The following is a 25,030-nucleotide window of genomic DNA, read 5'->3' as shown; positions in this document are numbered from 1 at the left end:
TAGGTAAAAGGTGGCTTAGGGTCCCTAAGCTTATCCTGAGGTCTTGGGGATGTGTGGAAGTGATGGGGCTTGCAGGGCCACCAGGTTTCTCAAAAGCAGGCTCTGAACAGGCAGCAAAAGCATAGACTGAGGATTTCTTTTCCTTTCTCTTTTCCTTCTTTCTTTTTCTCTCCCTCCCTTCCTGTTACACAGCAAATTTACTCACTGCATCCACTGGATTTTTAGACAGTAAGGAGCCCTAATTTCTGTGTTCACAGGCTAGTGCAAAGGAACAATTGTTTTTCTGTGATTTTCTGTTGACTCACCCTAGGATCCCAGGCTGTCACTTCACCAAGCGCTCTGCTCTCCGCTCCTCATGCTTCCTGTGCTGCAGGGGACAGTACTTAGCATTTGTACACCTCTCCAAAATGCAAAGTGAGACACGTTTGATTTCAATTAAGTGTGAAGGAGTGGGCTACAAGCAATTGTTGAATGTGGAAGAAAAGCCACGGTAGTGCCTTGGTCCCTCATTCACTGCGCAGTGAGTTGGTTGAAGCAGGTTGGCCGGGTTTATCTCAGCAGGTTGGGTCCGTGCTGTACCCGGTTTGCAACCCTTTCTGCAAACTGAGCTTTTACTGACATGGGGACCCTCTTCACAGGACCATCCACGGCGGTCCCGGGAGGAATAGCTTTGCTGTAAAAAAAGTGAGACCAAATTTTGCTGCTGATACCAGGCAACCTTCTGTAGCTGGTATCTGTTATTAGGATTGCTCTGCAGATTTGGGCCCTTAATTTTTAAAAGTTATGAACTCCCTGCAGTTGTCCCTGGCCCAGGAGGTCACCTGCTTTGCTGCGGGGTGCTCGTTTTGAACATTTTTTTTCTCCCTGCAAAATTCATCTTTGTCGTGCGTTGTTTTTTGCTGTTTTTTGTCTGTTTCTTGGGGTTATCTTTTTTTGCTTCAGGCTTTTGGGTTTGGTGGGTTTGTTTGGTTGGTTGGTTTTGGTTTTGGGGTTTGTTTTGTTTGGGTAGGTTTGTGTTTTGGGGGTTTGTTTTGTTTGGGTGGGTTTGTGTTTTGGTGTTGGGGTTTTTTTTGTTTGTTTTGGGGTCTTTTTGTTTTGTTTTTAGTGTTGTTTTTTTTAGTGGTTTTTTTTTTTTTTTTTTTTTTTTTTTTTTTTTGCTACCAGCTTTCCTTGTTTGTAGTTTTATTTTGTTTGCTTTTTGTTTGTTCGGTTGGTTGGTTGGTTGCTTTTTTAAGTGTCTTTTTATTCTGCTTTGGCTCTCCCGGGCGCAGCCGCCCTGTCCCAGCGCGCCCATCTGAACTGTTTGTCCTCAGACCCTCCCTGGCGGCTCCGCTCCGAGCACCGCGGTTCCGGACCGGGCCTTGGCGGCGGCCGGCGCTGGCGGGGGCGGGTGCAGCGCGGCGGCTCCGCCAGGGGGTGCCCGGGGCCGCGGGGGGCGCCCGGACTGGAGCGGAGCGGAGCGGGACGCGGGCGGCGCCGCCGCCGGGGCTGGAGGAGGAGGAGGAGGAGGAACAACGCTCCGTTTCCGCGTTGTCCCGGGGCGAGGGGACGGCTCCGTGCCGTATCCCAGCGTGGCCCGTAGGGGAGCCGGGTGCGAGAGCGGGACCGGGCCGGGAACCGGAGGGCAGGTGGGTGTGCGGGGAGAACGTCTGCGGGGGGAGCGGGTGGTGCCCCAGCCCGTAGCTCTCTGCTGAGTGGGAGTACGGGCGCTTCGTGCGGAGTTTCAAGTAGAGTTTTAGGTGTTGGGACGTACCGGCTGCTTGGATACCTGCAGGGAAACTGCTGTGGCCGGGGCCGGTGGGGTACGGCTCCTTCCCCTGGTGAGCTGGGACAGGGGGGCTGCTTTTGCGGAGGGGGACTGGGGCATCCTGACCCGGAGCTCCGCTGGTGGGAGATTCTTACCCAAAATGCTGCTGAAAGCAGTCTGGAAACACAGCGAGGTGAAATGCACAAGGCTGAATTTAGGTTGGAATTCAGCCTCCTGAAGGTAACTGAATGTAAGTGACGGAGGTGTGGGGGGAAACAAGCCAGAAGTGGGAGGCTGAGAGTGACGTGTGCCATCGAAAAATTATCAGTCCCGGCATGCTTTTGAGAGCTGTTGGGCTTGTGCATTTTGTGTGATGGGAGCGGCCACGTGCGTCTTACAGAGGATGGATTGTCATGGTTCTTTTGGGCGCTCCGACATGGGGTGACGGGTGCTTTTGTATGTGCAATTAAGAATGACATACTGTGCCCACCCGCAGGGTTTTTAGCCTGCTGCGGCGTGGGTCAGGTACTCCCCAGGGCCTGGTCAAAGTCCATGGCTTTCTTTTTGCTCGTACCACCAACGTTCAGGGTGGTAAAGGTCTTGGAGTTACGGCTGGCCATGCTTGTGTGTTGTTCGAATGCATCCTAAGATGCCTAAAATCAATGCTACAGCTTAAGGATGCTGAGAAAGGATATTTCATCCTCCAGATGTGATGGCAGGCCTGTGGCTCAGAGCCACGCTGGATAGCAAGTTTTTGGCAAAGCCTGGGGTCAGGCTGCTCAGTAGTTTCTCTGCCGGCCATGAACTGTGCTTTTCCTGGTTCACTTGAGGTTACCCGCAAAATAGGCTGGCATGTGGTTCTCCTGCAAGGGATTCCTTGACAAACGCTGGCCTGTGCTCAGTGCTTCCCTGCTATGTCCAATTCTTTCTAAGAAACTTGATGCTTCTCTGGAGGCTGGGAGGTGCTGATTCCACCCTGCCAACCTCCAGCCGCAGAAGGCCTCCTGAGCTTTTTAGCATATCAGAATAGCAAAATGAGTCTCTCTAATTGGCCATTTAGATGCTAATTTGCTTCTCCTAGGCCTATGCCAGATCAACCTGCCCCAGAATGTGAGTCAGAAAGAGCCTGCTGTCTTCATGAATTATTCACTTTACACAACGCACCTGCCTGGCTGGGGATCAGAAGGAAATAGGGCCAAAGTCTGATAAATAAAGATACACCTTGGCAGGTGGAACAGTGCTGGCTTTCCTCTCCAGCACCGTAGGGTGCTGGGGAGCCGGAGGACTGCTTTGCTTGGGCGAAAACTGGTTCTTTATAGCTTACCATATATCAAGTAGCCACACTAATAAGTGCCTCTCATTAATACTGGATTGTTGGTACCGTATGTCAGTTTTCCTGTACAGCTGATTTTATCTTCCCACTCATAGGACTGGCAAGGACCTCTAGGGCACTGTATTTTATAAGCTTTTTAATGAGCTCTGTCTTAAAAGCAGTTAGGCTTTTTGCCACTATTGCTAGGATTGGGAAACAGCTCTCATGCATGAGAACCTTCTTTGTTTTCCCCTCCCAGCCTCATCCCCACTTACTCCTTTTCCAATTTGGCCTTACGTGATAATGACACTTTTCTCCCTTTCCATGTGCTGAGGCTGATTTGTGTTTACCTTGAGCTGGACTGACCAAAATCGAATACACAGCTCTGAATGAGGTCTTCCCTCTTTCACAGGTTCTGGTCCTGCTTGGATTGAGCCTTGAAAAGTCTGTCTGATTGGGTTCTTAAGTTGTTGTCCCAAAGCTTTCTGAGGCTTTGTGGTATTTATTTGGACATCGTGTTTTCCTTGTCTCTGTTGGCCCAAGCTGTAGAGCTGCAAGTCGAGTCTGATCATATTGGCTTCCTTGTGTCGCTTGGCTCTCCATCTCCTGCTAAGGGTTTGTGCTATTGTGGGGATTTGTCACAGTAAGAAATGGCAAAAGGCCATTTCTCAGCTGTGCCCCTGTGCGCCGGCCCAGCACTCTCCCTTCCTGAGAGCAGGGAGCAGGAAGGTGATGAAGATCGCTTGCCTCCACTCTGCTTCTGCCTGCTTAGCCCCTATGAAACGTCGATGCTTGCAGCAGGCTCCTTTGCCGCTGGAGAGGCTGACAAGCTGCTAGATGCGGATGTGAAGGGGCAGTTCAAAGTGGTTTGTGTGTGAGAAAAACTTTTACAAAGCCCTGATTCAGGCCAGCACTTGTGCTGGCACAGTTACTCCCCTTCTCTGGCTCTGAGACTTGGCCGTATCTTGAAAGTCAAGTGTGTGTCTTCTGCCAGGCTTCTACAGCCCCAAGGGTTATTCTGTCGCTTTAAAACAGTCTTGTGCTTTGAAATACAGCTGTGGCACTAGGATCTTTAAAATATGAGGGGAGGACTTGTATCTGGACTAAATAGCCTTTCCCTGCCTGCTTGCACTTGTATCCCTGCTCCGTGACTACTGTCTGGGAGGAAAAGGGACTGGCCGGCAGTGGGTGGGAGGCAGGGGCTGGGTTAACCTTATCTATCTCTACTAGTAATTTATCCTCTGTCATAGCAACAAGAGCAAACACTCACTTAGTTGCTACGGTTTCCCAGGGATAATGGGGTCTGGTGCACGGAGCAGAGAGTAATTACGATGCCTCTTTGAGGGAGCAGCAGCTAAAAGGAAAAACAGGCCAGCACGGTACCTGGTGCAAGCTGGGAGTCCTGGGGGAGGTGATGCCCTTAAAGCAGGCGAGTTAATTACACCGGCACAGCTCAGCTTGGGAATTGGGAACTCATCTCTGGCCAACTGTTTAATTTTTATTTTTTAAATGAAGTATTTAAAAAAAGTTTGCCTAATTAATTTCCTATAAAACCAAATTAATATAGACACGAGCTGCTTAGCTGAAATAACCAGGCAAATGAAAGCTGACTGGAGAGCTCCTTATGGGCCTGTATAGGACATTTTTATATTTGCAGTGCTCTGAGGAATTCATGCTTTGTGGGCACCTGTAATCAGCCCAGCAGCAGGAGGGCTCGTGCAGGCTGTGCTTTCGCTGCCGTAAGGAGGTGTTTTCTGCTGCAATGATTACTTCAATGTCAACAAGACCCTTCAGTTTTAACTTTGATGTAGTCAAGGTAAAGTCAAAATGTGTTTGAGGTGGAGGAGTGGGGAAGGGACTGATGCTAAAAGCGTACATGAGCTGAAAAAGCAAGCTGATAAATTTGGGACAGAAAAATGTTAAGTGTGTTAAATACAGCGCTACAGCCTGGCTCAGGAAGTGCATGATCCAGGAATTTCTGGAGGCTGGGAGGGTATTCTGGAAAAGTATTGCTGTGTTGTGCTCTGTTCTTACACTCTTCTTTAAGCACTGAACCTTCGACGTGACCTGCTACAGCTGTGCTCTGTTATTAAGGTAAAGATACGTGACGTTCATGTTGCTGTTCTGCTGAGAAAACTGGCCGTCTTTCATGGAAGAGCCTGAAATTCTTTGAAGAGCATCATGTCAAAGGGCTGCGTCTGTGTACTGCTGTCAGCCAGGGCTAGATATGGGACGTGCCAATGTGGCAACCTTCTGCCATCGCAGCCGCCAGTTGTAGTTGGTGCTTGAATGTGCTGGTTGTTGGGTCAGAAACCCCTCCCGCTGCTGTTCTGCTGCTGCTTCAGGAAGGCGTGCCTGCCGCAGGATCCATGGCTGTGTGGCTTGCTAGGGTGGCACGGAAGGGTGCTTATCTCTACCCAGCCTGCGCCTGAGGGATGTGCTGCCACACAGCCAGCTGCAGCCAACCTTTGTCTTCCAGGCTGAGAAGTGGGAACTGTCCAGTGGGAAAGATCCTGCTCGCTTTGCTGTCTTGTGGTTGCTCTGCAGGGATGTGGGGCCAGGTCACCAGCATGACCCTGCTGCTGTTCCCTTCACTCAGACCCCACCGGAAGACTTCTCCCTCGCAGACTGAGGTCATGTTCTCAGGTGCCTTGTTCTCTGGCTGCAGAGTCCAAGTCTCATCATGGAGACGGCAGAAGCAGCGCTATGTCAGAGCTGCAGGCAGAGATGTGCTCAGTTCTGCATCTTCTGAAGTGCTCCTGGCCCCTTGCAAAGGGTTGGCTTGCTGCAGGGCAGCGCTCCTTCCTTGCAGCGCTCCTTCCTTGCAGCGCTCCCCTTAGCTTCTGTGCCAAGGGCAGCTGGGTGGACTCAGATTTAATGAGGCTTTGTTTCACGTGATTTCCTCCATCATAGGAAAGGAACAAACAGGTGGAGGGTTTTTAAAGCAGGCCATAGAGTATTGATAAGAACTCCCTTTTAATTCTTAATTCAAGTAAAAAGCAGAATCTTGGAGTGGGAAGTTTCCTTTCTGTAACACTAAGTATTGTGCTTCTCCTTTATTCTGTATGCAATGTACTTGCAGCAGGGCCAAGAGCTGTGGGTTTCTCTTGCTCTCACTGCTAGAGACTGGCTGCTTTTGCCCTTTGTTAGCTTGTTGAGAGGAGTAGAGGACAGGGAGGGAATGGCTCAGTGAGGTAGGTGCTAACTGGAGCATTTTTGAGGGAGAATACAGTGGAGGCTGACTGCAAGAGGAGGATGTTTCACCACAGCCCATAGAAATGACTCCCTAGGCTGGCGTGGTTTTGCTATCCTAGTGTTTCTGATTAGGCTGATTGCACTGTACTTCTTGTCCTGTACAGAGATAAGACGGAGGATGCTTACTGCCTTCCAGATACTGGTACCATTTCTCTGGCATTGTTCCTGTGGCCATGCAAGATATTCCTTTCCCTCCAGTCCTGGTAGTGCTCCTGTTTCTGCCCCAGCAGACTGTGGTCTGCAGTTCCATGTCATTCTTGTTTCCTTCTCTGAGGTAGTTGTGTCAAACCACACCAGGCTTTTTTTCAGAAGCAAAGGTGCAAAGCCACCTGCAATGCCATTTTACATCAGAGGGAGCAGCAGATACCCAATGCTGCCAAAAGAAAACGCTCCTGTAAATATTTTAGGGAATAATCTATCTGAGGACTGTTTGGGGATATGATAGATCTCTAGGCTGTGTTTTGTTTTCCTTCTCTCTTTTCAGATGCTGCTCAGGGAATGGTGAACGAAAAGCATATGCTGAGTAACAAGAGGCAAAAGAGCATGACATTGCTTGTTTTTGTTCAGTCCTGCTGAGAAAAGTGCACTGTGGTATGAGGCTGGCGAATGTGTTTAGGTCTCTCCTGAGAAAAATGGTTAGCTGATGTGCTCTATTCTGACTTGCCTTCAGCTCTGTTAGAGCAGATAAAGCTCTGCAGAGGAGGGGCAGATGTATTCAGCACTGCTTTCTACCCTGAAAGCACAGCTGCTGGCAAAGCAAACTCCTCTGCCCTGACCGTGGTATGGGGCTCATCTCCAGCTCTAGGCTTTATGCTAAACATCCCACAACTGCCAAGCACTGGTCACGTCAGCATAGTTGAGTGCATTCAGCCTCGCCAGTGGACGCTGAGTGTGTGGGCTGTGCTAGTCTTCAGGTGTGCGTGAGTGGGAGGGAAGAGTACGTGGTATATCTGAAGATTAATTTAATATATGCATTTGTGTGGGGGGCTATATGTGCATATAATCCTGTAAGAACACATCAGAGGCTTGGAAAATCTCTGGAAAATCCCAGGTCAGCCATTCTGTGTGAAATTGTAGCTTCTCTCTGCTTCTAACACTGGCCCGGGGGCAGGAGCCTCTGTATTCTTTTGCTGTTGATGCTCGACTGCTCGCCTGTGTGTGAGCTGCTGTGGGACGTGTGCATGGACTGCGTTCTCTCCTCGCTCGAGACTGAAGAAGATGAAAAGAACAGGAGGTGTTTTGGGACAAAATGGAAATGCAAACCCACAGCATGCTCTGGCACCGAGCAGAACAGGGAAAGTAGTTGGTAAATTGAAGATGCTAGGGTTCAAGGATTTCTTCTAGGGATGATCCCTTTCAAAAGTGATCACCTTAACTAATGTAGTAAAGGTTTAAAAAATTGTGTGCGACGCTTCTGTCTGTCCTTCCTGTCTCAACCCTCTTTCTGTGCCAAATCTTTCCTGCAGTCTCCTGTCTCCTCCATGCCTCACTTTGCTGTACAGTCGGACTGTGCTGCTGAGCATTATGCTGAATTTTCAGAGCCTTCACCCTTTTTATACATCTTTCCCCTGGCACTGAAAGGAATCTGTGCTTTATGTGGAATTCCTCCTTTTCTCTCCTGCCTGTTGTAAGTGCTGAGTTTTCAGACTCTTCCCCAGAAATTGGATGGTCAGAGAGGAGGGAACTGGTTCATTTTTTTTAACCATTTTGGCTCTCAAGGCTGAAATGGAGTTTGGGAGGAGATAGCTGTCAGTTCTCTAACACGGGTTAGTGTTTCTGTGCTGGGGGGGTGAGTGCAGCTTGTGGCACATGTGAGCCTTGCGTAAGGAGAAATCGATCGATTTGCACAAGCTGCGTGCCTGCCTGTGTAAGAGGGCCAAGGCCGTGCAGCCTCTGTGATGCCTCTGTGCCTGGCACAGAAGCAGAAAGCTCTGTGTGTCAGCAGTAGATAGCAAGCGTAGGTGCAGCCCACTGAACCACAGGCACTGCTGGGCTAAGTGTGCTGTGGATTGAGACTGGAACATGTGTTTTCTTGGGAACTACTGCACAGTTGGCAGGTGATATACCTTGCCTGCTATTGTATCTGCTTTGTGTTTGCCAAACAGCATTAAACACGTTATCTCTGCCCAGCAGGTATGGTTTCAAAGCTGGCAAGTGTCTGTTCTGGGGAAGGTAAGTATTAATACCTGGAAATTTATGCATTAGGGCTTGTGAGACACTTGCTCTGCTGGAGGGCAAATCCAGCTGGAGAAAAGCTCAGTGCATCAAGACTAGTTTTGCCTCCACTGAAATCTTTTAACTGCATCTGTCCCTTGGTGCTTTCCGTTCTTCTGAGCTGCTGGCAGGACTCAGAACTGCTTAACTGCAAAGCCTCTTTTGGGGATACATTTCTCCCATGAGCAAGCGGAAGTTGGCTCTTGCTACCTTTACTAATGAGTTCACAGTGAAATTGTCATTGAACACAGGAATCACTGGTGTGACCGTGCTGGTTACAGGAGCTGCAGTAGGAGATCTGCTGCAAGAGGTGCTGTCTTAAACATCAGAGAATGCAAACAAGCTGCTATTGTAGGCTGTAGTTATAAATATCAGGCTATTACGGAGGCAGTTTTAATGAACGAAATGACTTGCCACTGTTCATGCTGATTGTCGTGTGGGTTTTTGTTTGTTACCCCATTAAGAGGTAAAAAAAACCCAACTGTAGCTGCTTTGTGTTCTTTAGATTGGCTTTCTCTGTCAGTACTGCTGCGTTGGGGCTCTAGAGGTGATGGGGCAGAGATTATTCTTACAAACAATGCTCTTCTCTAGTTTGAAATGAAAAATCAGAACTGACAAAGAGTTTTTGGCTTGTTTTCAGAGTACCATAAAATCTAAACTTCCAGCCTTGTCTTCAAGGTATTTGAAGGTATTTATTGGCTTATATTTTATGAGGATGATGGTATGTTTTTATCACTGTCTGCGGGCAAGAGTCTGTCTGCTTCCACCCTGTGAGACACCAGCAGATCACCTCTGTTTTGCTTGCCAGAAGAGTGGCCTTTCGAGATGGTTAATAAGGCTGTACCAAGCACTGCCTTGTGCTTTCTTGAGGGTGGTGTGGCAGCTGTGCTCAGTGCTGGTGTTTGTTTCTTACAGGTGTGATCCCTGCCTCCCCTCCCCAGCCTGGTGCCATGGCCGACACGATTTTTGGCAGCGGGATGGGCCAGTGGGTGTGCCCCAACGACCGGCAGCTGGCACTGCGTGCCAAGTGAGTCCTCACCACCCTCCTCTCCTTGCAGCCTCAGCTCTGGTCTGAATGGTTTCCCGGTATCTCTGTGGAGCGCTGGCCCACTGGCCTTGTCCATAGCCCAGTTGGGAGGCAGGAGTTTGCCTGTCACGCAGACCCCTCTGTACCCTAGAAGTGTGCTGCTTGGGTGGGACAGGAGCCTGCTAAGCTGGGGCTTGGTGCTTGGCTGCTGCTCGGAGCTGCCAGCCTGCAGTGGAATTCACAGCATGGCTGGTGTGTGGTGGGAGTCCATCCCACCAGCCCTCCCCTGGGTCAAAGGAAGGGCTTTGGAGGCAGGCTCATATCTCTGCAGCACCCTAAATATAATTGAAAGCATCCCCCAGCTGCCAGCACTCTTTTGTCTTAGGGACCTGTCATTTGATCTCATTTTCCCCTGAAGTTAAATTACTGCATAACCTAAAGACAAATGGGATGGAGATGAGTCAAGCACTAGAACTGCATTTGTTTCTTGGATGCTTTCCTTCTTTGGCAGCCAGTACCATGCCACTGCCACCTCTGCTCTTGTCTGAACCTTTGGGGTCAGCCTGCTGCAGAGTGTTAGAAAATAGGAGGTCACCCTGTGTCTGAGGGGACTACCTGACTGTGAACAGTGCTCACCACTGCCACTTCTCCAGCCTTCACCTAAAAGCCTCATTAAGACAGCTGTGTCTGATAGTGCCCTGCATTCTGCTAGCAGCTGTGACTTTATCCAGTGACCTCTAAACCCCTACTGAATGGTAATTAATTGAGCTGTGAAAGCTCCCGTCTGTCCCCAAGTAAGCTAAGGAGAAATGCTAGCTGCTGTATGTGAGGCACGGAGGGAAGTGGCTTGCTAAAGTCCTCATGTGGGCCTGGGTTAGACCAGGGGAAGAAGTTGCCAAATTTATATTTCCAAGCATGTCTGGTGATTTGTGTGTTTGAACTGAGGACCTTAGAGATGTGTGATCAGGAGGGAGGAGGGTGCAGTTAATCCCTGTGTTCAGGAGCCTGCTGTTGTCATTTGTCATGTCTGGCATCAGCACCCATCTCCGCAAGTGTACTTTCAGGATAGCCAGCCCTAGGTGCACTAGTTTTCTTCATGGGCAGAGCCAAACAGGAGTGAGGACATGAAGTGGTAAAATACAAACTAGAGCAGAAAGGGAAATGAGAGGGCAGGGAGAGACAGCACAGCACTCAGTGCTGCTGGAGGAGTGACGTGGTGATCTGGTCAGTGAGAAGAGACTCCTGCTTTGGGTGTTAGCCAGGGAACAGACTTCTCTGATGGAAGGCTGACATGGGCTCTGTATGCCTGGCAGGTTTGGCCTGTGGGGCAGGGCAGGGGTTTTGTGCTTTCCTTTCAGAGATTAATTCTTCCCTCCACCCCCTCCCACAGGCTCCAGACGGGCTGGTCAGTGCACACGTTCCAGACTGAGAAGCAGAGGAAGATGCAGGCTCTGAGCCCGCAGGAACTTGAGGTCATCCTGGAAGTCATCCGCAAGGCGGAGAAATTGGACATCATCGAGCAGCAGCGCATCGGGTACAGTCACGTTCATTTGTCCCCTTTCCTCAGAAGGAAAGGTCAGTGCAGACAGAGGAGTGGCTCTCCCGGCTGCCTGAGCTCAGCCTCCATCAGTCAGAGCATCCCTTAGGTCAGTTATTTTTCCCTCCCATGTTGCTTGTTTGGATGTAATGAACATTGGGAAGGATGTGATGTTTTCCTTCTCTCTATGTCTCAAGCCTTTCTCGTGCCTTCTTTGAGCCTGGGAGCTTGCTGTGGTTGCAGCCGCCAACACAGTCCCTGGTAAATGCAGACTGTGCTAAGGCAGCTGTCCCAGTGGCTCTGGAAGAGGCTAGGGAAGATGCCGAGTTGTGCAGCTGCACCCACTGCTAGTGGGCAGCGTGGCTCAGAAACTGCTGCTGGCAGTGCAGTTAGCTTTTCCCTTGTCTGCGGCAGCCCCCTGGGATTTTGCTTGGAGCACTGAATGAGTTTATGTTCTAGTTGGCTGAGTCCTCTGGAAGGGGTTTGCTAGCTTGACTTATTTAATTTATGGGTATCCTTTTGCTGCTGCAGATTTCCATTTGCTTTCAGGCCTGCTGGAGGTCTGGCCTCAGCTGCGTCTGTGGTCATCTTACACTGACTGCTTTTAAAGCCTGGGAATTCAGCAGTCCTGCAGCATTTCCCAGCAGTGTTTCATGTTCTTGAGATAGGAAACCCCAGTGGCTCCCAGCCTGTGTCCAGCAGGCCCAGCTTCCTGCCCCTGCACTTCGCTCTGTCCCTGTGCAGTGCACGTCAGTGAGTGCTAACGTGAACTGGCAGTGATGTTTGTGTGATATATGGGAGACCCCAGAAGCAGCCAGCGACCCCGAGGGGCTTATCATTCCTGTGCAGTTGTTGGTGTAGCTGCAGAAAGTGATAGCCTTGCTGTTCCCGTGCTGAAACGTTCTCTGAAATGCCTTTGTTAACTCCTGGGAGTTCTCTTGAGCTGAAGTCAAGGATCATAAATCCACTAATGATGGCTCAGCCTGGCTGTGCTGTCTGACCTCGTCACCATAGGCAGTACCTCTTTCAAACAGACCTTGCCTCCTCTCAGTACGGGACTTGGTTGATGGGACATTAGCGCTAATGAGAATGGGGTTGCATGGGTAGCAAGATTGCGCTTCATCCCTGAGCCACATGCACACGCATGGCTGCAGCTGGTCACTGCCTCTGATAAATGACCTGGCTGTTATCTTCCCCATCTACAAATGGATGCCTGAGGATTGCCAAGCAGTGATCTCATGACAGCAACCTTGCTCTGCATGCTGTCCACATCCTGCATCCTAATTGCTTATCCTGCCTTCATTCCCTTTTGTAGTCCTGCTGCTATGGACATTGTGCATACATATGTGCTTCCTGTCTTCCAAGCGGGCTGTCGAACGAAGCGGGGAGCAGTTACTGGCATTCCTGCGCTGCAGCTGGGCTCATTTTGGTCTGACAGCTTCAGTCTCACATTCCTGCTTCTAATGGGGTGTAGGCAAGTCATGTGCCTGCAGTGCTGCTTTCAGGGAGTATATGTAAAAATGGAGCAGGGTTTGGCAGGTCTAATTTCTCTGCCCTTTCCTGGTGCTGTTTGACTTGCCCTGATCTGAGCATTAAAGGCTTTTCCTACTCTACAGGCAGAAATTCATTGTGCTGAGGCATTGTGTGTGGCTCCAGTGACATTGAGCTCCTGAAGGGTGTAGGATCAAGCCCCTCTTGTGAGCTGTCTGCCCTGCACCCACTAGCTGAGTCAGGCCTCTCAGTGGTATTTGCAGTTTTGATTATTCTGGGCTTGGTGAGCATCAGTAGATGGACTTAGGTTTGTATCCCCTGAAGACCAAGAGCCAGCTAGTAGGAAACACTGAGTGCAGAGACTGAAGTGAAAGTACATATGGTCCCAGCAAGGGGCCCAAAACTGCACAGAAGAAGCAAAGGTAGGCTTAGTCTGGAGCACACGTCTGCAGGTTTTTGGCATGCCTCAGTACCATGTGCTTCAATTTCCAAGGTGAGTGCTGTGACCTCTGCTCTGCCTCTTTGCCTGCAGGCGCCTGGTGGAGCGGCTGGAGAACATGAGAAAGAATGCAATGGGGAATGGCCTCTCGCAGTGTCTGCTCTGCGGTGAACTGCTCGGGCTGCTGGGGAGCACGTCGGTCTTTTGTCAGGATTGCAAAAAGGTGGGTTTAGTCACACAGGTTCCTGCCTGTTGCTGGTAGCAGATCTGTCTAGGAAAGGCTACCAGGCCTCTTGGAAGCTAGATAGCTCTGCGGAGTTAACTTACCTTAGCCCCACTTATCTAGGTTGGTGCTGTCAGACGATCAGGTTTTCTCTTGCACTGTGGTTATCATATTCCTCAGGATCCTGAAGTGCCTAAACTGCACTTTGTGCTGAGATGGGGTGCATCAGCCCTCTGTGCATCTCCTACTTTGGGTTTACAGAGTAGGAGAAGGGGCAGAAATGTATGGCCATCAGAGGCAACTCAGAGAAGAGTCTGTGTGCTTTACTGTTATTTACTGCAAGGTCTGCCCTTAGGCCTTCCAGTAACACCTGTCTTCAAAGGACTCAAGTCCATCTTCAAGTTCCAAACCAGTGTAAGGTTTCCAACTTTGATACATAAATTAGGCTGTGCATCAATGACTGCCTGTGTTTATGTATGTTGTTGGCAGAACACTGCATGGGTGCTGTTTGAAAGGCAGCATCAGTTTTCAGGGAGACTGCTGTTCTGCCAGCGCCCTGGGGGATGATTGTTGCTTGCCTAGGCTCTGCAGCCAAGGGGTTAACCTGTATTGCTGTGGAGATGATGATCTCCAAGGCAACCACCTTATCCTCCCTCTGCTGGGAGGCTGTTTTTCCTGCACTTGAAGCCCATCTTTCCCTGGGGAGATACCTCTGTAAGTGACTTTGCCTCAGCATGTTGCCTGGGGAGAGGTGAGGGTCCCTGCTGGGTGCAGGAGTGTTTCTGACTTGCTGGTGGTAGGGTGGAACGGAGCAGCCTGTGCTGACTCTGTCCCTGGTGGGTACCAGAGCCAAGGAGACGCTTGCCGCTATCACCCACCCGCTCACTGAGGAGATGTCCCGTGGAGCCCACAGGACAGCATTGAGTAAAACCGGTTCCTTTACTGTGGAGTGGTGCATGGTGGCACCTCTGTGGTTAAGCAGCCATGCAGGCCACGACGGAGAACCTTTAGTGCTGGCACTGCTGGAGTTTGAGAGATGCAGTTCTCATGCAGAGCAGGCTGCCAGGCTGGGTCGCACTGGTCCACGGTTGACTGCAGCGCTGCTGGGCTTAGAGTGTTGTAAGAGAAGAGAGGGAAGGGAGGTGGGTGCCCCTTGCAGTCAGAACTGAGGTCCCAGCATCCCTCCATATGTGCTTGCTTAGGCAGGGAGCTGCTGTGAGCTGTGCTGCCGTTGCTGTTGAGTGAGTTTCTCCACTGGATCCAATTTGCAGAAGTAGCTTGACTGAGGCAGGGGTTATACAGAAGATTGCTTGTAAGGCACTGACTGGGAAAGGAAATGCAAATCTTTGAACGCCTGGGTCCTAAGCCAGGGAGAAAGTAGCTTTTTAGGAAGGGGTGGGGAAGGAAGCAGCAGTGAGGTACATGGAAGTGAAAGGTCTGGTTTGAATGGGAGCTACAGGGCAGCTCTCTTGGAGAGGTGCTTGGGCTCTGTGCACATGTGCCTGTGGAGAATAAAGGTCCGGATGGCAGACAGGAGATGGCTAGCTGTTTCCTGCATTTCAAGCACACAGAATAACAGGATATGCTGTATTCTTGCCTTCTTCCCTTGGCGATTCTGCTGTTACCTTGTCCAAAGCCAGCTAGGTCACATTGCCATAGTGCTTTCTAACCTCCATCCTGTGAGCCCTGTATGCTAGTGAGGAGGCAAAAGCTGATTCAGACATTTCCCTGCCCTGTCCGTTTGCAGTTGCTGGTGGTAACCCCCCAGCTAGCGAGGCTCTGCGAGCCTGAGGGTCCGGGAGGGCTGTGACCAGAAAACCCCAGAGAGGGGCTGTTTTTATTTTTTTTAATGGTTATTCCCTTTTTGTCTGGAGTCTGTTGGGCAGTTCAGGTGCATTCGTATCCAAGTTGATTTAAGGTGAGACCCTACTTTTCCAGTGTGCATTTTGCAGCTGCTTTCAGCTTGGCTGCACTTTTCAGCTGTGTGCAAGCTCAGGGCAATGCTGGCTGGGTGCCCTGGTCTTCTCCCCTTATTGCTTTTTAATGTTGTGGAGTGAACTCAGGGAACAGTCAGCCCTTCGGCAGAGCACACAGAGTGGACTGTTACTTTAAGCTTGTTCCCTCTCGTCCAGGGATATCCATCACTCGTGCAGTGCTGTATGCAATAAGCGATGACTTGTCAGGGAATTATGGATTTTTAAAGTTCATAATTTTTTCTTCCTAGCGTTGCTCTGTTACCATCTCATTGCAGCCTGTTTAATGCAATAACAGGAATTGTTGTAATGATGTATCTGAAACGTAGCAAAGAACTTACCTTCAGCAAGTCCCTTCTGCTGAATTGAGGTTCTGTATTTCTTGTAGCCTGATGGATTTTCTGAGTGCCACTTTCTGTTTCATGAAGAATGTTTTTAATATTAGTTTTTATTATCTTAGAAATAAATGCATTATGGCAAGACAAAGATGTATGCAAATGGAGATGTGTTAACAATAGCAGTAGTTAGACAAAGCATAATGTGTCATTAACCATGCAGAGGGTATCAGTATCATATATAAAAGGTGAAGTATAAGTAGAAGAAAGTGCTTTATCCTGTATTTAATGAGGAATAGGGCAGCATCTAATGTCCTTGATTTTTATGTCTTCTTCTGAGGCATTGTGAGTGATGCTCAGTTTTCCAGCTAGTCTGCAGAGAAGGGGAGGAGGAAAGCCCCGTTTTGTATTGGAACTTTCAAAATTTATGGCTAGGAATAAAATAGCTTGGAAACTTCCACTAGAGGGAGTGTTTGAATCTGCTATACATGTGGGGATTGGGATCTTTGAGGGTATTTAAGACTGAGTTGCTCCCTCAGATATTGGTTTAAGGGAGGGAGAATTTGGGGTAATTCAGGTGGTGTCTGCTAATTGCATCTGCAATCCCCATTGGCTTGGGTAGCACCATGTTGAGTATTGATGCAGCAGACCCAATAGGTTGTTCCTTATTTCTCTGGGAGGATGAGGGTGAGGACAGGAACAGAGAGATGGAGAGGAGCACCAACCTCTGTGGGTGCTGCCTCCTGCTTTCTGTGCAGCGTGAGTTAGGGACAGACCTGCCTCTAGACTACACTGACGAAAATAGCTGGGTGCATTTATTCATGCAATGAAGCCATTGCCTCGGGTTCCATCGTTCTGCTGCTCTCCTCCTCCAGGCGTGGGCACTGAGGGCTAAGTAAGCCACTGAGACTTTTGTCCCTGGACACAGACCTTCTGGCTCAGAGGAGGAGCAGCCTGGTTAGGGGGAATATGTAAAACCTTAGCTGGGGAGATTAAATTCACATGTCTTTCTAAGCAAGGTTTTGCTCTCCAGGGCCCTCTTGTGAATGGCTTTCGCTCTGTGAGGATCAAAGAATTCATCCAATTTCTCATTCAAGCTGTAAGCCAAGCCTGATACACATCAGCTTCATTATATAATATTAGGTGATTCAGGTTGTAAATGGCTTGTAATGCCAGCGGAGACATGAAAGTTCCCTTGTGCAGCAATAGAGGCCGTGCGGCGCTATCAAACATTCTGCTCAGGAAATGTGCACGTAGGCATGGTTGTGCCTGCTTCCTAAGCAGCCACAAATCAATAACTGCTGAGTGCGTGCTGAAATGGAGGGGAAGCTGTGGCATATCAGACTACCGATGTGAGGGCAGAATTTCCAGTCATGCACAAACTTGCGCTTGTTTTGTAGTTGGTTTCAGCTGCTTTCCATGCCACAGTGATTGGGTTTTAGGATTAGAGGAATTTAAAAAACCGCTCTGGAAATACGCCTATTGGTCATGGGGTTTGATTTGCCCTGGCCGGTTCTCTTCTCTCCCTGGAGTCAAGGACCGTGCTGTAGATTTGCCTTTGTCTTGTGTCCATATGGACCTGAAGCAGCTTCCTGCAATCAGTGGTTCTCCAGGATAAGTTAGAAAATTGTACCCTGTTTAGGTTTTTAAGGAAAGCAAAACAGCACTGTTGGGACAGATGCTTCTCGACTTTCTCCCAAGGGCTATATGGCTGTGGGGAGTTGCTAATGCCACTTTTTTTCCCCCCTTTTTTTCTCTCTCCTTGTTTCAGAAAGTGTGCACCAAGTGTGGAATAGAAACCTTTGGAGCCCAGAAACGTCCTCTTTGGTTGTGCAAGATCTGCAGTGAACAGAGAGAGGTAAAATACAGCTGTGGAGAGATGGGGCTCAGCAGCATGTACCTACCTGGCTCAAGCCTGTGCTGAGTGTGTGTGTGCTCTTCCCTGTGCTTGGACACTTGGAGGGGAGCTTGGGATGGAGTCTGGGAGCTTTGGCCGGAGGCCAGGCAGGCTCAGTGAATACACACAATGGTGACAACTTTGGTTTATGAGGAGGTGGAGGGGAAAAAACCACACGAGCCCCTCCAGCCTGTATGCCTTTGTGGAATTTTTGTAGCTATGGTCATAAAGAGACTGTTACCTTCTGCTGCTGTGCTCTTTCCCTCCTAGCTCTGTGGCAAATAAACTTGGGTAACACTGGTTCTTTAATACAGCTGGAGAGATCTAGAGTATAGCTGCAATATTTGTCCCTCTAAAAATAACTACGATTGCAGCTTTTAAGTCTGTTTTCCTCCCTGCCTGCAAATTCCCATAACTTGCCAGTGTGTGAGAATCCTAATGCAGGTCTCTAAATTTTTATATCCTTCATCCTTGACTTTAAACTGCAAAAAGTAATGGCCTACCTCAATTCTTGTCTGCCATCCAGCATCCACCAACATCAGGGCTCACTGCTCTACAGTGAAGTGAAGTCAGTGAATTTGTTCTGTGATTACAGAAGGATTTTCATTTGTTCCCATCAATTTATTTTGGGCTTTTGCTTGTGATCCTTGAACATCAATCCAGTGCAGCTATTTCTGACCACTGCAACCAACTGTGAAACCTGGATGCTCTGCTAAATCAATTTTTGAAGTGTAGTGAGAGCATTTGTGCAGGTGTTTGAGATGCTGAAATTTTTTTTAGACTAGTTGTGGAAACTTAGCATTGCTTAGGTTTTACATAGGAGGGGTTGGTTTGTGTGGGAGCACTTGCAAAGTTTGTGTTCAGGTAAGATGAGGGGTACATGGATGCTGCCGGTCTTTCACTTCTGAGCAGCATTGTGGGTGTGGGTAGGGCAGGCAGAGAGCATTCCAGCTCCCTGGATATTGCTAATAATTTGATGCACTGAATCACCCAGATGTTTTGAATTCCAGATGGAGGTCCCAAAATGGAGAGTGAGGCAGGTCAAAAGACTTTCTGTGTTCTGCAGGGAGATGGTTATGGGACTAAAATTGACTTTATTTCTTTGATTCTGTTCTTTCTGTATTTTTTTTCTTATCTCACACTGTACAATTGGTTTTTTTTTCCTATTTCTTATAAAAATAATGAGGAGCTGTGGTCACTGGACAAAGAAGAATACTAACCTGTCCAGTAAGCCTTACATGTGGCCAGTGTGTGAGGGTACAATAACCTTCAGAACTCACTCTCTCTGTGAAACCTGAGATACAGCCAAAGTGCTTCCCTAACGAAAATGGATGGAACTTTCCTTCTTAAACTAAAAAATAGCCTTATCTTACCTCCCAACCCTAAGCTTCATTTTTATTTTTTGATCCTTTTTAAGGTCAGTTCAGGTCTGTCTCCTTTCTTGTTTGTGGTGGTGCTGGTGCCTTGACAGGAGAAGGTTGGAAGGGTCACAGCGTGGACACGCAGCCAGGCATCAAGTCATATATCCCCTCCGTCTTCCCACTTGCTCTACTTTTATTTTGGGAGAAGGTAGGGAAGCATTGAGAATTAGCAGAAGCCTTGAAGCATGTCAGCCAGGGCAAGGAAGGTGAGGCAATATCAGAATAAATGCCTGGAAGGTGGCTTTGATCAGGTCTTCCTTAAGAGTCTGTGTGAGGAAGAGGATGAGGTTCTTAGGCCTCAGGCTGATAGCTGGTACTAGTGCAGTCCCTGAAGCTGGTTCGGGTGTCATGATATTACAGGGCATGCACTAAATTACCAAGTTTCTTTTTAAGGGCTTGTGTTCACAACCAGTTCCTTGTTGCCGTCTGTTTCTGTGATCTGGATATGTCTTGTATTGCCATCTGCTCTGGACCAAACCCATTTGGCCATGCTCTTTGCTGAAGGTTATATTTGCTATCAATGAGTGCAGATGGATGCCTGCTCTTTGGGATCAGATATTCTCATTTCTGTCTAACCTCTGAATTCCCTGCATGGCGAGTAGGTATCAGCCTGATTTTATTTCCTGGTATCCAGGCAGGGAGCTTCAGGAATGCACCGAAGCACTTTGGGTCGTGTGATGCAGTAACAAGTCAATAGCACCCTTCTTCTCTCCCCTTCTCAATGCACAGTGTGACTGAGCAAGGTTCTTTAACCCATACCAACAAAACACATGCTTAAAGTAGGTTTGTCCCAGGCCATGGATCTCTGGCAACACCTCCCAACTTGTCAGGCCCCTAAACTTGACCAGCTCTACTGGGTGAGTGTTTGATGCTGGTCTGGAGTGCTCCCCTCAGCAGGTGTGGTGAGATGGGGTGTTTCCAAGCTAGGTGATTCCCTCTGCATCAGCACTTTGATCGCCATCTAATTTTCTGAACCAGTGCTCAAGCTACTTTGGCGTGATATTCATGAAGTTCTCAACTCTGTTAGCGAGAGACTGTCAGGCACTGAAGTGAGAGAGGGAGGTCATTTGGAAATCTGCATGGACTAAATGATGTTGGCTAGAGTTAGTAAGTGTCATGTGGCTGGGACAAGAGCCTAGGTTGTCCCCTTTAGCCTCTGCCACACACTGAGTGAGCATGTGAGTCTTGTGGTCCACCAGTATCTCAAGCCAGGATGGTGGGGGTTGGACAATCACATGTACTAGCTAACAGCTACAGTGTGCGGCATTGTTCATACATGCGGAAGTTTTCACCCTTACATCTTCCTTGTTATTATTTATCTCTATAGGCTTGATTTAGGCTAGCATAAGTTTAGTGCCACGTGGTAGTCATCTCCCCCTTTTGCTGTGTGGACAGAATCTGTGCTGGCTTCAGTTACAATTAAATCATCGGTATGGCTAGGTCAAAATGAAGACCAAAGTAACAAGCTGTTGTTTACATCAATTTTTCAGTTGGAGTTGAATGCTTGATGCCCATATATCCCTTTGGGAATCCCAGCCTCAGCCATTCAGAAGTGTTCTTTGCTGCTTTCTCTTTCCTTGAAAACCTCCACTGGGAGGGCTGTGCTGCATTGCAATGACGAACAAGTTGCTCTGACACTGTCTTATTTCTGGAGAGTGGAGGAGATTAATGGATTCTGCCTGCTGCTTGCGTCCCAATCATCCAGAAGCAAAACAGTGCGTTCAGCAGCACTCAAGCTGCCAAGCATGATGTGTAAATGCAGAGTGAGGGTCTCCGAGCTGCCAGAGAGGCACTGGGAGGAAAGTACTGTGTTCTAACATGGCCAGGACCTGACAGAGCCTGGATGTTCCTACTGGCAAAGAGAACATCCCCAAGGACCAGCAGACACCTCTGCATCATAAGTGCATCTCTTCTTCCTGAAATAAGACAGACCTCATCTGCTTTAGGCCAGAACTGGCCTGTTGGAGATACCACTTGTCCCAGCTGTTTGCAGAAGCATCTATTGAAAAGTCCCTTTTGTTCTTCCAGGATTCTGTGGACATTCTCCTTTGCAAGGTCTTCTGAGCACAGTGGAATTAAAGCAGGTGTGGATTGTGTTTTATTGTTCTTGCAAGCAAGGGTAGAAGCAAATTCAGTCAAGCTCACATTCACTTTCGAGGGCAAGAATCTCCCTTCCTTCTTCCCTCCTCCATGTGCTGCATTACCTTTCTTGGCTTTGCATCTTGGACTGCCTTTCTGGACCTGAGTATGGAGGGCTGATCCTCCTTGGGGCAGTCCTGTTCCTGCATGTGTATGAAGTCCCATGGCACGATGAGGGACGCTGATCACTGATTGCAGCAAACATTGGCCACAGGTTTGCAGTGAGCCTGTTTGCTAACTTGGCAGTGAAGCAATGATGCACCCATGGCAATGAGAGTGCAGGGCAGAAAGGGAGCAAGTCTTCCAGAAAAACAGGCTTATTGCAGCGGCTGTCAGAGGAACAAAACTGCCTGGGAGGAGCTGTGGTGGGCATGTATACAGCTGGAATGATTGCCTGCTGCCAGGCCTCTGGCAGAGCACGTGAGCTTAATAACAGCTTGGGCAGCAATGCTCGTGTTGAATTAGTTGCGTGTGGCTGAAGTCTGCCTGTCACCTCCTGGCCTGAAGGGGAAAGGGGACCTGCTGTGTTTTGTCATATCCCTGCCCAGCCGTTTAACTCTCGGCACGGCCTTGTTTTGACTGATACCACCAGGTTCTGCAAAGCACCTTCCTGAATTACCACTTTATATATTTTTTTTTTATATATTCATAATTAGCGATGCTATCATCGTAATTAAAATCCTCTTGGAAGCGTTCATGCACATTTACATTTGAATTGACACATCCAAATTTGTAGCGATAATGAAAACAGTTTAAGTAGGGTGGGGGGAGATAGCTTTTTTTAAACCCCATTGGATATGAAAGAGTGTGTCAGCTATCAGGGACCTGTTAAAGTTTTAATTTGCCCCCTCTGCTTCACTTTCCCTTTAATTTCTTCTTCTTTGCTAAACGGCATTTTCATGGCTGGCTGCATTTCTTGGTTTATCACAATAAACCATGCAGAGGAAGAAGATTACTGTGCTGGAGGAACGGAGTTGTCTCCTCCCCTTTTGCCCCCAGGACTTCCCTTTTCATATGTGCACTCATACCATTTTGAACATTATAAACCAGCATAGCCCAGGGTTATTCCTGCCTGGCATGATGATTTCTTGGCAAAATACCATACCGATGGAGGGGAGTGTTTATTTTGGGTGACTCTGGATTGAATCAAAGTGATGTGCACCTGTTTGCAATTCAAAGAACTCATCAATAGCCTGCTGTATTATTTTGGGGGGTGGTAGCAAGTGGTTAGACTCAAAATAGTGTCCTTTAGAATAGAGCCACAGGAAAAAAAGAGGCCTGATTGAGAGGGGAATGATAAACTGTCGAAGGCTGGCAGCCATTGCAGCTTGAGAAACGTTGGGGTCAGAGGTGCGATAGATTTTGCTATTCCGGAAACAAAGCACCGAATAGCAATTTCACCGCCTTTTAATTTTCTTCATCCTCAAGTGCTGAATGTGGGAGTTGACAACAGATTGCTGTAAATAATGTAATTGGAAATCTCTGTGTTATGGAAAAGCAGATGAATGCAAATAACGAAGCTGAAGAGCGCTTGCTCTTTCTCCCTGCCAGTGGTTTGCAGCCTGCCAGAGCCGTGGTGGAGAGCTGGGACAAAGTGAGTGTGTGGGCATGTGCTGCATGAGGGCAACGGCAACAAAGTCCTCCCAGGGTGGTTGCATTTGCAGGTGCCTTTCTCTTCATTAAGCATTGTAGCCCACGAGAAACTGCTCCCCCGCTTTTTGGCTGCTGGGGGATTGAGCCAATAATGCTGGTGTCAGCATGGAAAGCTGAAGGTAGCTGTTTTCCTCTTGCATAGCCCAGCCCGGACTGCTGCGAAGGAAGGGGGCTGCAGAATGAGAACAGCTACTGCATGGCAAGCAGTAGGTGGTAGAGCAAAATGTGGCTTTGCAGCGAAGATCCTTTCTAAGCACCTCTGTTTAGGGGACTTGTGGCTTGCTGAAGCGAACTCTGGAGGGCTGCAAGTGTTTGTTATGATTCCTTCAGCTGTGATCCCGTCCCCTCATCAGCAAGTCCTAATGTTCTCTCTGTTTAGGAGCTTGTTTTGGCACTTACATGTTCAGAGAAGGAGAAGGAGGAGGGATAAGTTTGAGTAGTAACATGCATTTCACCAGGGCCCAGTGATTCTCCGTTAGGTCCCATTTACAGGCTGCATTTAAATGTGCTAGATAAAAATACGCATCTGCTTCTGACTGTCTCATCCTGTAGCTGTAATGATGGCTTGATGCAACTTTAATAGGAATATTATCAGGGTTATAAAAGGCATTGAGCTGTCTGGACTTGTCATGGCCCTGGCTGTTAAATTGGTTTGAAGTAATAAAAAAAGGAGTCTGTTGCTTCAGTAGCTCTTCTCCCCCGTGTCCTCCCCCACTTTGCTTTAGGGTAGTTTGGGTGTCAGGGGAGGCAGGAAGACAGGAGCCTGAAAGAAGTCAATATTTAGTGTGGATTTTGGTTGTGTTTGGCTGGGCCAGTTTGGGCACAGTGGGCTGGGGACAGCTGCAGCCGGTGAGCAGTGGTGTGACTGCTCTGTCCTCAGCCACACACGGGGCCACCACGTCCTGATCTGGGATAATGCAGATACAGATCTTTACTCCCTTCTGTCAAGCACTCAGCGCAAGGGATGATCAATGTTACTTAAAATCGGGTTGTTTCAAGAAACTGGAAGGGGCTGGCTTTCCCTCTCACTGATGAGGATTCCAGCTCCACCCAAACTCAGGCTGCCATGGGGGCTGGATTTCACCTTACATTCTATTGGGACTGGTAGGAGCAAGACTCTCTCCTCCTTGGAAAGAGCAAACTCCTGCTAATAAAGAGGAGTTTTATTCTTGAAGCGCTGTTATAGATTTATTAATTTAAAATCAAGCAAGAACTTTGCCGTCAGGCCGCTCTCGCAATCAATGAAACTACCATCAATAGCAGTCAGCAACATCGATTTGTTTTGATGTATGGATGCTAAAACCAACCTGTGTGCCCATGTACAGAACAGAACATGAACCATGGTCATTTTGGATGGGGCACACTGCTAACCTGGGGGGAGCAGAGGTAGTAAATTAATATAGGGGAGAGCATCTTGCTGCAGCTGTTCTAGAGCTGATCTCAAAACAATTTCAGTACTGCTGTAATGAGACCAAACTCTATTAGAAGCACCAATTTAAAGTGAATATGTATGCATAGAATCAATTTTATACTAGTGTTACTACATCAGAGCTGGGTGTATTATATCATTAACACTTTCTATAACTGGACTTGCTTTGGGGTAGTGGGAAACCATGGGGGTGTCCAGCCTTTTCTTACAGCAATCCTTGCTGTGTCTGATTGGTTTTATGGTGTGCCTAAATTGTAGTTCGCCTGAAGATAATAGGTCTCTTCAGTGCTTCAAATTAAATTACAGATGTTACAGGGTCTGTTCAGAGAACAACTGTAAGAAAGGGCTGCTTCTTCCCCGGCAGTTTGTGCAGGGAAGCTACATGTGCCCCAGCTTACCTGGTGTGTGGGAGGGGATGCAAATTCCCTGGCTGCAGCAGTCCCTGTTCTGCCCCCTGTGTCCTGCGTGTACAGCTGCTGCCAAGGCCTCCTGCCATCCTGAGACATGGGAGGCCAGGTCTTGCCCAGCCTGCAGCTCCTGCATCATGTATGTTTATCTGAGTTGCAGTGGGCTAAGCTCCATGTTGAGACGTCTGTCCTAGATTTAAAAAATGTGTTGCATTTCCCAGTTCTTGATTTTGCAGGGATAGAAGAGCATGTTCCTCCAGGGTCTCTGTGCTGAACTGGTGCATGCTGTTGTCCAAGCTGTACTAAATGCTGCACAGTCCCTACGTGCTAGCAGAGGGGACAGAAGGAGCTGTGTCAGCTTGTACCTTGACTGGCTGGATCACTGTTTTGGCTGTTTGCATGTTGGTGAAGGAGCTGGTAGTGTCCTGCCCATCAAGGACCTGTCTGTAGAAGAAGAACTTGCAGTCATCTCTCCTTTGGGGAATTGGTTGCCCAGGTTTTCGCTTGGGTGGCAGACCCACTGCCCTGCTG

The 25,030-nt window shown here is 48.6% G+C and overlaps 1 protein-coding gene across 1 annotated transcript in view; it reads left to right on the top strand.

Moving 5' to 3' along the window:
- Positions 1-1,539: 1,539 nt before the first annotated feature.
- The window catches only part of RPH3AL (rabphilin 3A like (without C2 domains)), a 39,895-nt gene continuing 16,404 nt past the window's right edge, over positions 1,540-25,030 (top strand). The window contains exons 1-6 of the mRNA XM_049801719.1: positions 1,540-1,628; positions 8,448-8,486; positions 9,444-9,555; positions 10,946-11,089; positions 13,116-13,245; positions 17,325-17,411. Coding sequence (XP_049657676.1) covers positions 8,450-8,486; positions 9,444-9,555; positions 10,946-11,089; positions 13,116-13,245; positions 17,325-17,411 — 510 coding nt within the window. The 5' untranslated portion in view covers positions 1,540-1,628; positions 8,448-8,449. The remainder of the gene's footprint in view (positions 1,629-8,447; positions 8,487-9,443; positions 9,556-10,945; positions 11,090-13,115; positions 13,246-17,324; positions 17,412-25,030) is intronic.

This window comes from Accipiter gentilis, chromosome 6 (assembly GCF_929443795.1).
Source record: "Accipiter gentilis chromosome 6, bAccGen1.1, whole genome shotgun sequence".
Lineage (NCBI taxonomy): Eukaryota > Metazoa > Chordata > Aves > Accipitriformes > Accipitridae > Astur > Astur gentilis.
Note: the sequence above shows the minus strand (reverse complement) of the source record. Positions and strands in the feature narration are given on the sequence as shown.